This window comes from Cucurbita moschata, unplaced genomic scaffold (assembly GCF_002738365.1).
Source record: "Cucurbita moschata cultivar Rifu unplaced genomic scaffold, Cmos_1.0 Cmo_Scf00022, whole genome shotgun sequence".
Taxonomy (NCBI): Eukaryota; Viridiplantae; Streptophyta; class Magnoliopsida; order Cucurbitales; family Cucurbitaceae; genus Cucurbita; species Cucurbita moschata.
In genome coordinates this window covers 6,058-18,811 of record NW_019268538.1, presented here as the reverse complement: position 1 = coordinate 18,811, position 12,754 = coordinate 6,058, and the positions used below count along the sequence as shown (strand labels likewise).

The 12,754-nt window shown below is 36.4% G+C and overlaps 1 protein-coding gene and 1 long non-coding RNA gene across 4 annotated transcripts; one reads left to right on the top strand and one right to left on the bottom strand.

Moving 5' to 3' along the window:
* Positions 1-865: 865 nt before the first annotated feature.
* Positions 866-1,084, bottom strand: LOC111459206. The gene has a single exon (XM_023101988.1). It carries the CDS (start codon positions 1,082-1,084, stop codon positions 866-868), a length of 219 nt encoding a protein of 72 aa, XP_022957756.1.
* Positions 1,085-9,619: 8,535 nt separating this feature from the next.
* LOC111459632 lies at positions 9,620-11,850 on the top strand. Of its 3 annotated transcripts, none has more exons than XR_002713321.1 (4): positions 9,620-9,962; positions 10,627-10,827; positions 11,360-11,399; positions 11,541-11,850. It is a non-coding gene; the product is annotated as an uncharacterized LOC111459632 (long non-coding RNA). The 3 variants fall into 3 exon arrangements; XR_002713320.1 differs by having other exon boundaries at positions 10,621-10,827; XR_002713322.1 differs by having other exon boundaries at positions 9,621-9,962; positions 10,688-10,827.
* Positions 11,851-12,754: the final 904 nt, after the last annotated feature.

Sequence of the window (12,754 nt, the reverse complement as noted above, 5' to 3'; positions counted from 1 at the left end):
GGGCAGCCGGCCTGGGGGTTACCCGCGATTGGTAATGGCATTACCAGAAGAGGGGTAAGGGAAAGAAGGTTACGTGCTGGTTAGCACGCGCATTTGTTTCGGGTACAGAGGCGACGAGGGGTGCTAACCCGGCCACCCAACCTACCAGGTCAGGGGCAGGTCGGCCATAGGTTCGAATCCTGCCACCTTTCTTGTGGATCATTCTGTGGTTATTGGATGATGGGAATAAGAAAGCAGAAATTAGGAAATGAGCACGAAATGTCAATATATGAATTGTTTCTTTATTCGTTATTTTTGGGTCTTTTCGTTGCATTCACTTACAACAACAAAGAACCATCAGCGTTTGGAGCAGCACCTGCGTTTTGGTGTATTCTTCATTTTTTCTTTGATCTTTCGTTCCGTTATATTCCTAATAACTTATCCAATTACAACGTATTAACAACGAATGCACCTTTCTTTTATTAAATCTCAGGGACATGGTCAAATCATGAGGGTAGTATTTTATCATGGTGTCAGAGCTCAAGTTTTTACGGATTCCTTCTTTGTTATCGGGGTCGACCCCAAAGACATAATGTCTCAAAATGAGGAGGCCATAGAGAAACTCTTTTTTATTCCTTTCTTTCGAACTTCGTGAAGAACCCCATTCGAGATCTCCCTCGTTACGATAAAAAAAAAGTGGGGCTGCATCCCTGTTTTGCACTCCCTTCGTTCTATGAACCCTTGTTGGTTCTAAACTTCATTAGCGAAGGAACCGGACTTTTGACGGGCTAGGCCTTTTTTATGCGCCGCTTTACCCTGAAAGAAAAGTGAGCTTTGCTCCTCTGGGCTCCCGGCGCTCCCGTGGTTCGCGAGAAGGAAAAATGCCTCATCCTTTGTTGCATATGGTACGAGATGATAAAGAGAGAGCTTCATCTATCGATGAACAGCAGATTGACGTAACTCTTGGCATTGCTTTGTTTTTCTCTCCTTTCCTATCAGCGAGTTCCGATCCTTTTGTTTGAAATTTCTTCGTTCGTAACGAACCGCTTGCAGAATCAAATCCTGTTACACAAGATCCTAAATCAGCTATACATCCTCCTTGCATTTATGCCGGAGCCGTCGCCAGTACTATGGGTTTTGGCTTATGTAGATCCAAAATGATGAATGGGATTGTGGCACTTCTGATATGGAAATCAACCCAAGGGAAAGTATGGAATGGATTACCTTGATGATCAAGATCAAGAGTAAAGAAAACTCGTTTCTAAGCTCGTGATTCGAATCACTCCACAAGAGGTTTGGTCAATATCACTTGAATGACTCTACATGCAAGTTCTAAACACAAGAATTTGCAAAGAAAGTTTAGCTCTCAATAAAGCTAAAATAAAAATTCTATTCTTAATTCCAAAATCTGATGTCTAATCAAAGAAAAGAAGGCTTTATGTACCCTTTATATAGCCTTTACAACCTTAACCTATGTGATACATAACTCCCAAATTAAATGGGCTAGTATATGAGAAATATCCATAACCTTCATATTAAAATGGCTAGTTAATGGTGGAATATAGTAACCTAGGTGGGTTACAATGTAACCTTAACTCTTATATTTAAAACTAGCTTAAATATGACAAACAAATAGTTAAACTATAATTAAATAATGCAATTAATAAAATTTGCTTATTAGTCATCCTTGGACTAGTTTCATAAATTCAGCGGAGTTCATTAAATGCAACTTAAAGTGCATTTAATTCTTCTCTTTCTTGAAGCTCAACTTTGCATAACATATAAGGGAGGTCTCCAACGTCTTCTAGAATTTTCTTTGATGAGTTCACCATAGCTTGAATATAACTGTATAAGGTTTGTTGTAGCTTCTTGGCTCTAGTCCTTGTAATTGGACATTGAGGTATGGAAATTCCTTGGTCGTGGTTCATATCATGACCTGAGCAACTTCACCTATTTATGAACTATAAACGAATCAAATGATAGAGAAGCGACTGAACCTTATACGGTATTACTTGACCCTATTTACCTTATTCATTCAATCCTTCACCTATTTATTCTTTAACTGATCTTTCTCCTGAACTCAATCACCTATTCTTGTCGTGTTCTTCTTTTTCCTATTTATTCTTTAACTGTAAATGAAGAAAATGAAAGAGAAGCGACGGAACCTGAACCTTTATTCCCTTCCCTTATTTCAGGAGATAAAGCAGCTTCGCTCCTCTCTGTCTTAGCCGAGCTAGCTTTGTTTTATTCCGTGATTTCACTCTTGAACAACCAAGGTAAATAGGCTGGATGAGAAGAAGAAGAAAGATTAATTCGACTAATTTCACTCCTGAACCTCGTAAACAAGTCAAGAAGAAAGAAGAATGAGACTGAACTACTGAACCTCTATTCCCTTCCCTTCACTTTATAGGGGAGGAGCTGCTTTGAAAGACTCAACCTCAAACCTTTTCCTCTATTCCCTTCCCGGATGGATTGAACAGTAAACAAGGTCAAGCATATTCTTTCTCCTTCATCTATGGTTTCTTGAACAGTAAACAAAGATGAAAGAGTTTACGAACTAAACTCAATCACTTGTCCCTTCAACCACTCAGTAAATAGGCTAGCTGAGATTACCTTCTTCAAAAGAAAATCAAGACTCAACTCAAGATTCTTTCTCCTTCTATTCTATTACCAGAAGTTATTGTGTGTGAGGAAGTCAAGGTGTGATTGTGAACCTCTCCCTATTTTTTCCTTCATTTCACTAGGTAAAGTCGAAACGGAAAACCTTCACCTCTACAACTTGGTAAAGTGGCTTTGCCACTGCCCCTTGTCTTCGCTCCTTTACAGTTGGTTGAGTCAATTCAATCCTCTTCCTTCGTTCTCGTCTCACTCACTGCTTGGTTGGTTCTTTCTCTTGACCTATTCTTTCACAAGGTAAAGCATATGTATTCAATCCTTCCTTCTTTCACCCATTGATTCTTGAATAGTACGCCGCAGTAAACAGGAAGATTCTTCTTTCACTCTTTGACGATATTCCCTTATTGTTCCTTATTCTCAGGAAGTTCTTGTTCGAGGCTGAACTCCTCTCCCTATAGGTCGAGTGGCTTCGCCCGTTCACCTTCCAACTCGGTCTCACAATTCCATTGCCTGAACTACTAAACCTGATTGAACAAGGTAAAAGACAAAAAGGAAAGACGAGACTTCTTATTCATTCGACTGAGCTACTCCAACTATCAGTCTGCTTCTCCCTTGAACCCATTTCTTCTTGTCTTTTACTCTTTCACTCGAGAAACCCTCTCCTTTACAGTCGAGCCGCTTTGCGCCTCTTCTCGTCTCGCTGCTTCGTACCTTTCCTCTTCATTATCCTGAACTACTTGTTTCGTTATTGTGAGGTATTCAAACACTCGGTAAACTACTGAACCTGAACCTATCCTTTCTTTACCTTTACAGGAGAGTATATCAAAGACTGAAGATGAATGAGAGTTCACTCCTTCACCTTTCGGTCTAACAGCTTCGCTCCTACACCTATGGATTCTTTCTCCTAAGCCTGATTTCAACTATTGATTCTTTCACGAGGTAAAGCTGCTGAGGATTTCTCATTGACTCTCTCTCTTGTAAACTACTGAACGACCCAGACTGATTGAACTCTTGAACAAGGTAAACCTGCTGAGGATTGAATTGACTCTCTTGTAAACTCATGAACCTGGCTGACTGATTGAAGCTATTGATTCTTTCACTCGACATATGAAGTAGCTCTTTTCTTTCACGAGGTAAACTGAACTCCCTCTGGAACCTTTGACTCTATTTATTACCTGACCGGATTGACTCTACTCTATTCCCTTCTTTGGAGTTATCTTTCTTTGACTGACTGAATAGGGTTTGTTTCGGTTGAGTAAGTAGCTCGACGAGAAGAGGTGAAGGAGTAAGTAGCGAGACAGTAAAGGAGAGGAATTAGAATCATTTAGTTTAGTTAGGTAGCTGAAGAAGAAGAAAACTCAAGCAAAAGAGAAAGTCAAGACTTAAAATTAATGATCGTTCACCTTCTTTCACTCGAGTTGAACTAGGTAAGGTAAGCTAGATGAGACAGATTTCACTCTTGAACTAGGTAAAGCATATTCAGTAGCTCTTTTCTTTCACGAGGTAAGAGGTAAATAGAATAGAATAGAAACAGAATAGGTGTTTGTTTGACTGAACTCGATAATAAGGAGAAAGACTCAATCGAAACCCTTCTCCTTCAGTTTGAGTTCGTTATTCTTTCATTATTCTTTCAAGAGGTAAAGCATATTCTTTCTCCGGAACCTATTTCTTCTTTCATTCTTCTTGAACTGTAAACAAAGACTCGAGCAAGAAAGATGCATTATCCGGAACAGGAAGACTCACCATTCATTCGAGTTTACAGTGAAGGGAGAGGAAAGACAAAAGATTAATGATCCTGAACCGGAACCTGGACCTATTGATTCAAACACTGTAACCAAAGACTCAACGAAAGATTAATGAGACGGATCAGGAAGATGAAATGAAAGATGAATGAGATAGAACTCCTTGCTTGCTTTCTTGCTTTCTCGGGCTCCCTCCTCTTTCTTGCTTGCTTGAACTCCTAACCCTTTACCTCGTAAACTCGGTCTCGTGGCTTCGCCCCTCTCCTCTCCTTTACAGTCGAGCCGCTTCGCGCCTCTTCGAGTCGAGCTTCTTCACCCCTGCCCCTCTATTCCCTTTAGAGTCGAGTAAATTCATTCAATCCTGAACCATACCCTGATTGAACCTATACAGTGAAAGAATCAAGATCCATTCATTAGCTGACAGGAGAGGAAAGACGAAAGAAAGAAAGAAAGAAGCAGCATTATCCTTTATTTACTGTTCCAGAATAAATAGGTGGGTGAAGGAGTTGCATGAAAGGAGTTAGCTTACAGTCGAGTCAAGACAAAAAATGAATGAGAGTTCACTGGCAGTTAAGACTCAAGATTCATTCGAGTTTACAATTAGTTAGTTAAAGAAGAAATTTAGGAGTTAACAGTTAAAGAATCAATTCAGGAGTTAGCTGCTTTTCAAGACTCAACCGATAGATATTCCCTTTTTGACAGTGAAAGGAAAAGAGATAGTATAGTGAGTGAAGGGAGAAGAAAGACGAAATACATTCATTATCCTGAACGGGAAGGAAAGACTCCTTACCTTATTAATGAGACTGATTGAACTCTTGAACAAGGTCAAGCTATTTGAATGAGAGATTTTACAGTGAGTGAAAGAATCAATGAATTAGCTGCTTTGAAAGACGAAACTAAAGAAGAATTATCCTTGCACCTTTTCTTTGACTCTATGACCTTCCCTTATTTCTGAAGGTAAAAGTAAGTAGCTCTTTCCTGAACCTGAACCGGAAGGAAAGAAAGAGTAAATGAATTAGCTACTGAACCTGAACCTTCAAGTGTTGAAAGTCAAGACTCTACTCAAGATTCATTCGACTTTACAGTGAAAGAATCAAAATTAGATATTCCTTCTGTAAAGCTATTCCATTGCCTTCATCTTCACCTTATACTCTATGACATTCACCTTCACCTTCACCTTCACCTTATACTCTATGACCTTCCCCGATATGACCTGAGCTACTTCATTCCCTGAGCTACTGAACTGGAACCTGCTTTCTCTCCTTCACTTGTCCCTTCTTTCACTCTTTTTCGTGTAAGAACCTTTTATTAGTGATTTAATACTTGCCCTATGTTTTGGGCCATTGAACTCAAACACAAGGGAAATAGGCTGGATGAGAATCAGGTCAAGCCAAGCTCCTTTTCTTTTCCGATATTCCCTGACCTTCTTGAACAATAACCTCGGTGTGATTGTGTGTCTCGCAGCTTGGCCCCTTTCTGATAAGGCAACCCTAATCCTCAGCCCAACTATCCAAGCTTTTGTTTTAGCAAAAACTCTTGAATCAAAGTAATTAACACCTCCTTATACGAAATTTGGATCAACCAAGAGATAAGGCTAGAATTCGATTACCTCTTACGATCGAAGATCTAGAAGCAAGATTTGGAACCTTGTTCTAAATTGAGTCACTCCACAATCTAACTTAATCAAGGCTTGATTGAATGGCTCAGGTGCAATTCTACCACAAGAATTGCTTGAAACTTAAAAATGACAAATATGATGCTCGGATTTCTAAGGGAAACGTCTCAATTTGAGATCTGAATTACATTCATCCACAAATTTGATTTTTACATAACATATTGTGGGTATATAGTCTCCCGACAAAAGACGTTTGTGGCCGGGATTCAATCTCGATCCCCTTTAATCTCCACAAATGACGAGGTCAATTTTGACCAATTGACCATTGCAAAATGAAAACAAAAAAACAATAAAATCTTTTAACAAATGTTGATATGTTTGAAAGGCTAAAGAAATAAACTTGAAATCTATTAGGCTTCATTCGGGTAGGTTTAAACCCTGTTGTTGACATTTTAATGTTTTCCAACTTCAACCGTGCAAATATTCAATTGTCTTCGTCAATCGTATCAGCTTTTAATTCTATGAATGTTTGTTGAATCTTCTTCGCCTAGGATCGTGTAATAGGTCTTATCATCTTCCCCCTCTTCAAAAGGATTCGTCCTCGAATCAGATCAGAAAAATCATCACCTACATCAAAAGGACTCAAGAAATTGAATCTTCTTCGCCTTGGATCGTGTAATAGGTCTTATCATCTCCCCCCTCTTCAAAGATTCGTCCTCGAATCAGAAAAATCATCACCTACATCAAAAGGACTCAAGAAAAATCATCACCTACATCAAAAGGACTCAAGAAAAACCATCACCTACATCAAAAGGACTCAAGTCAACAACATTGAAAGTAGAATGTACTGAAAAGTCTCCGAGAAGATCAATTTTACATGCATTGTTATTAATTCTTTCAAGGACTTGATAAGGGTCATCTCTTCTTGGATGTAACTTTGTCTTTCGTTGAGATGGGAATCGCTCCTTGCAAAAATGTATTCAAACCCAATCACCAGGTTTAAAAATGATTTCCTTTCGTCCTTTGTTAATCCTTGAAGCAACTTTGAAATTTTGGTTCTTAATTCTCTCCTTCACCTCCTTGTGCAATGTTTTGATCAAGTCTGCCTTACTTGTGGCTGCGTCACTCACAAACATATTAGAAGGAATAGGAAGCAAATCAAGAGGCGTAAGTGGATTAAATCCATAAACAACTTCAAAAGGAGAACAATGAGTTGTACTATGAATTGCTCTATTATATGCAAACTCTACAAATGACAAACGTTCATCCCAAGACTTAATATTCTTAGAAATAATAGCCCTAAGCAATGCTCCTAATGTTCTATTAACCACCTCAGTTTGTCCATCGTCTGAGGATGACATGTAGTTGAAAACAACAATTTGGTACCCAATTTACCCCACAATAATTTCCAAAAGTGACTTAGAAATTTAGCATCCCTATCACTAACAATTATTCTAGGGATTCCATGTAATCTTACTACTTCCCTAAAAAATAAGCCAGCAACATGTTTTGCATCGTCCGTCTTGTTACATGCAATAAAATGAGTCATCTTACTAAATTTGTCTACCACAACAAAAATACTATCTTTACCCTTTTTAGTGTGCGGTAAACCCAAGAACAAAATCCATAGATATATTAGTCCAAGGTTCATTAGGTACATTCAAAGAAGTGTACAATCCATTTGGTTGTGATCTAGATTTAGCTTCTTTGCATTTAAAGCATTGACTACAAAATTTATGAACATCATGCTTCATTTTCAGCCAAAAGAAGTGTTCATGCAACATATTATAAGTTTTATTAATCCCAAAATGTCCCATTAAGCCACCACCATGTGCTTCTTTTACAAGCAAATCTCTAATAGAGCATTTAGAAATACAAAGCTTACTTTTCTTAAATAAGAATTCATGAAACACATAATAATCTTCTAGAGCTGTTGTTGTAAGACAAGATGCATAAGTAATTCCAAAGTCGTGGTCATCTCGATATAATTCTTGAATATGCTCAAATCCAAGAATTTTTGCACAGAGAGAAGTAAAAAGATTGTACCTTCTAGATAATGCATCAACTACCACATTATCCTTACCTTGCTTATATTTGATGACATACGGAAATGTTTCAATAAACTCCACCCACTTTGCATGCCTATGGTTCAGTTTGCTTTGACCCTTAAGATACTTCAAGCTTTTATGATCAGAGTGGATCACAAATTCTCTTGGCCATAAGTAGTGTTGCCACACCTGCAATGTTGCGAACTAAAGCAAACAATTCTTTATCATAGGTTGGATAGTTCAATGCTGCCCCATTTAGTTTTTCACTAAAATACATTACGGGTTTGCCATCTTGCATCAAGACAGCACCTATGCCCAAACCACTTGCATCACACTCAATTTCAAAAGTTTTATCAAAGTTAGGCAAGACAAGTAATGGTGCATTGGTTAATTTATTCTTAAGCTCATTAAATGGTGCAGCTATGGTGCTAAAATCTTTTATAAATCTCCTATAGAAACTAGCTAACCCATGAAAACTACGAACGTCACTTGCATTTTGTGGTGTTGGCCAATCCCTGATTACTTTAACTTTCTCTTCATCTACTTCTACTCCATTTTTACCAACTATGAAGCCAAGAAAGTTAACTTTTTCCATGCAAAACCTACCCTTATTAAAATTAGCATAAAGTTTCTCTTTTCTAAGTGTAATAAAAACTAACTTAACATGCTCCACGTGCTCATGCAAGGTTTTTGAATAAATTAAAATATCATCAAAATACACAACAACATGCTTTCCTAAATATTTGATATGAATCCAACAACTAATCACTTCCATGTACCCGAACGAGCAATTACAAGAATTAATACAAAGAACGAAGAATTTGATTTGAGGACAAATCCTTTTAAAGAAAGGGGGATGATATGAATCCAACAATTGATCACTTCCATGTACCCGAATGAGTAATTACAAGAAGCAATACAAAGAAGATTCAAGTATCAAATCAAGAAAATAATGGAGTGGTTGACATTGGAAAGTGATTAGAAGACTTGTCATTGGTCGTTGAATTACCAATTAAGACAATTTATGAATGCCTCATTTTCTTCAATTTGTATTTAATAGCATTTATTAGTGATTTGTGGTTGGTGGCTGAACTTTATTATGTTAGGGTTATCTTTTGGGCCTATTTAAAGGCACGTAATATTCATGTTTGGGATGAATGGTTGAATACAAACAAAACTTTTGTGTTTTCTTAATACCTTTTTTGTGTTATTCTTTTTCAAGCCTTGCTTTAGGTTTGATGTTTAAACTGATTCATTGAATTAGTTTTGATCAAGCTAATTCTGGAGTGGATGGTCTTTGTATCTAAGAGTGACCATCATAGATTCCAAGTTCGATCTAAGAGTCATTCATCTGTTGGTTGGAATCTAAGAGTCATTCATCTTCTAACCAGCTCTTGGTTGTAATCAATTCATTAAGTTAGCTTTCTCTTCTCTGTGCAAGCACTACAACAAATAGGGCTTTTTATAGCTTTTTGATATAGCATTTTAAAATAAATGCTATAATTTTATAAGAAAAAAAAGCGGACATATGGTATTTTATTTTTTTATTTTTTCTTTAGTTTTTTTAAATGGTTAATAAGGGAAACCCTATCTCGAGGATTTAAAACCATTCATTTCTTTCTCTCTTGTTCTTTTAGCCGAATTCGTCCTTCATCCCCTTCTTTTTCTCGCTTCATCCCCTTCTTTCTCTCTAGATACCATTCCCATATTTCTCTCATCCTCTTCTTCCTCTCGCTTCATCCCCTTTTTTCTCTCTAGATACTCTTCTGTCGTTCGTTTGCATCAGTCTTATGATGGTGTCCCCTTGGTGCTTCAAATTTTTCTCATCAAAGTAGTTGATTTGCATTAGATTTCAAGATGGTGGGTCCATTGGAAGGAGACATGCATTCAGTGGCTTGTATACAAGAAACCGTATTTCCCTCCCTAACTGCAAATCAGACAAAATAAAGCAAGTTCTGTGAGGTAGATGTTGCAGTTGTTTTGTGTTAAATGGTTGAATGAAGTTTTGTGAGTTATTAGGATGATAGAATCTCAGGATGATAGATTCGATTGTCCCTATCTATTCTCGCATGTATTGCTTCTGGCTGCATTAACATTATTACATGAAAATTAGAACAATTTTCAAACTCAGATAGCTTAAGTCGATGACATTATTGTAATTATTGAGACTCCCCATTTCTTCGCCCTACAATGGATTGAAAAACTTGCTTTTATGTAATTGTTGAATGTAGTTTGGAGTTCTACCCATATACCCTGAGAATTGGGGTGTGAATGGGAAAGAATAAGAAGGTGAATTTGGCTAGCCTGCGTTTGTTGGGTCGGCAGAGTAGCTGCTTATATCATAGCCTTGGAATATATAGGAAATTAAAGTGAGTCAGCCAAGTAAGGCTGGACAAATAAGTGGTGCTCATTTATAAAAGGCAAATTCTTTTGATTAGAACTCTCTAGTACAGTGAACTTGTATTTTCAACTTTAGGATTGTCACATGGGTGGTCTTTTGATGTAGAGACATTCAAAGAAAACTGACTAGAATATAATCCGTCTTTACCCAATATATATCCTTTCATCTCTAAGCATTATTTACTATTAACATTTATAGATGTTTCATTTCACATTCAAGTAACAGGTAATAAACAACCTAGTAGTGCAATGGATTTTGAATTGCGTAAATGTGCCAACATCTCCAGGGGTGACAAATTTTTGGATGGTGCCTTCAAAGACAAACTTCTGTCTCAGCGTCATTTATGGTTAACATCTATATATTCAAGTGATAAGATGGAGAAAGTGGACATATTGTCAACCTTGGTAGAAGTTGCTCTGGAAAGAGGTACACATTCAATTGAACATTTTATTTGCTCTTTTGTGATATATATTCAATTGGTTTGTGTTTCTTTGATATTATTCCACTTTCTTTCTCCCACAAGTAAGAGGGTTATCCTTTAATTTTTGAAGTTAGAGGACTTTGAAACTTTCCTTAACCGACTACCAAAAAGCATTATCAATTTTAAAAGTTGAACCTAACCAGCTGAACTGGATCCCTATTTCAGATTATAAAGCTTATTTAAGTATGTAAATAGAATATAATATATACATAAAAGTTTGTTTTTCAAATATTCTAGTTGAGGATTCAAGAAGTTTGGTTTATAATGTAGCTTATAAATTGTGGGAGCTTGTTAGTCTATGTTTCTACTCTAGTGTACTGGGAGCTTGTTAGTCTATGTTTCTACTCTAGTGTACTCAATGGTGAACTATATCTTTAACGGTATGTTTCTACCTAGTTTGTTAGTTTTGTTTATAATTCTATAGTTTTTATTATTCCTCATTTTAATGTACAACATCATGGGTTCTTGTGTTTGTAGGGCAATGCTACAACAATTATTGCATATGGATCACTTAGAGGTATAAAGTTTTGGACTTCTACCTAGTTTTCGGTTATATGATATTTCAATGAAACTTTGGTGTTTGATAAAGGAAGAGCTTGCACTTCTCTTTGAATTATTGATTTGACTTATTGATTTATGTACTTCCATAATGTTGCAGGATTTCTTGAAAGCTCTAATTGGCAAGCAACAACGAACAATAAGGGTGGAACATAGAAGATATTGATGCCTTCTCGAATACCTTTAGGGTTGGTAGAGTTGATCGTATAAAAATCAAAGATGTCACATATTTTGGATTATAAATTTTTGTTCTGTTTATTTTGTATTTGGGTGAGGAGGAACTAATTTGATTATTTGAAAATTGTGGAAGTGTAACACGTCTAATATTCTTAGGTAGATTTAGTTGAATACTTTATTTTGTAATGTGTTATCAGATTTTAAAATTTCAATTATGAATAGAAGTCTCTTGATATTTAATGTATTATGAAATATTATTTCATGTGCGTTGATTGAGCCAATAGTAAATTATATTTCAAAAATATCGTTGAGAAAATTTATACAAAATGTGCTATTAAACGCATATTAGAGTAATTATAACATACTATATTATAGCATAATATTTTAGCTATATTTAGATATTATAGCTTTAATAAAAATGCTATAAAAGATTTTCATAGCATAATATATAATGCATACTCTATTATAGCATTTATTATAGCTATATAAAAACGCCATAAAAAGTTTCAGACTTTTAATAACATGGGTTGTCACGACGTACGAAAAACGCTATAAAAAGTTTACGATAATGTTTTTCATAAGCTATAGTATACCATATTTCTTGTAGTGAAGGATTCTAGAAGAACCTCTAGCTTTGCAAAATCTAGCATTGTTGGCGCTTATCATTTGGTATCAGAGTATTTCGTCGACGTTCTTTGGCTGCTCTAGAGGTGAAATACTTTTATTGTTATTTTTTTTGTATGATTTTTTTCTCTCTCTCAGATTATTGAAAAAAAAAAAAAAGAAGCCAACCTTTACATTCTTGACCTAATACTAAAAGCTTACCTTTGAGTGTTAAACACGAGTGTCCCTGAGTGAAATTTTTGTGAGAACTGCGGAGAGGTCCCTTGATAACAAAATGTCACATCATGGAGGAGTACCACCAGTACCAGATCTTAATACAACCATTCTTCAAGCAATTCAAGGTATGATGGAAACGATGGTGGAAGATAGACTAGAAAGAAGGGCGCAACAACAAAAACAAGAACGAACATTACAAGAAGATGAAAGTATGGTAGTACAAGAAAGACAAATTGAAGGAAGATGGAGAGAGGAAGAAATAACCATGCAACTATTAGCAACCTAGAATGATGGAAA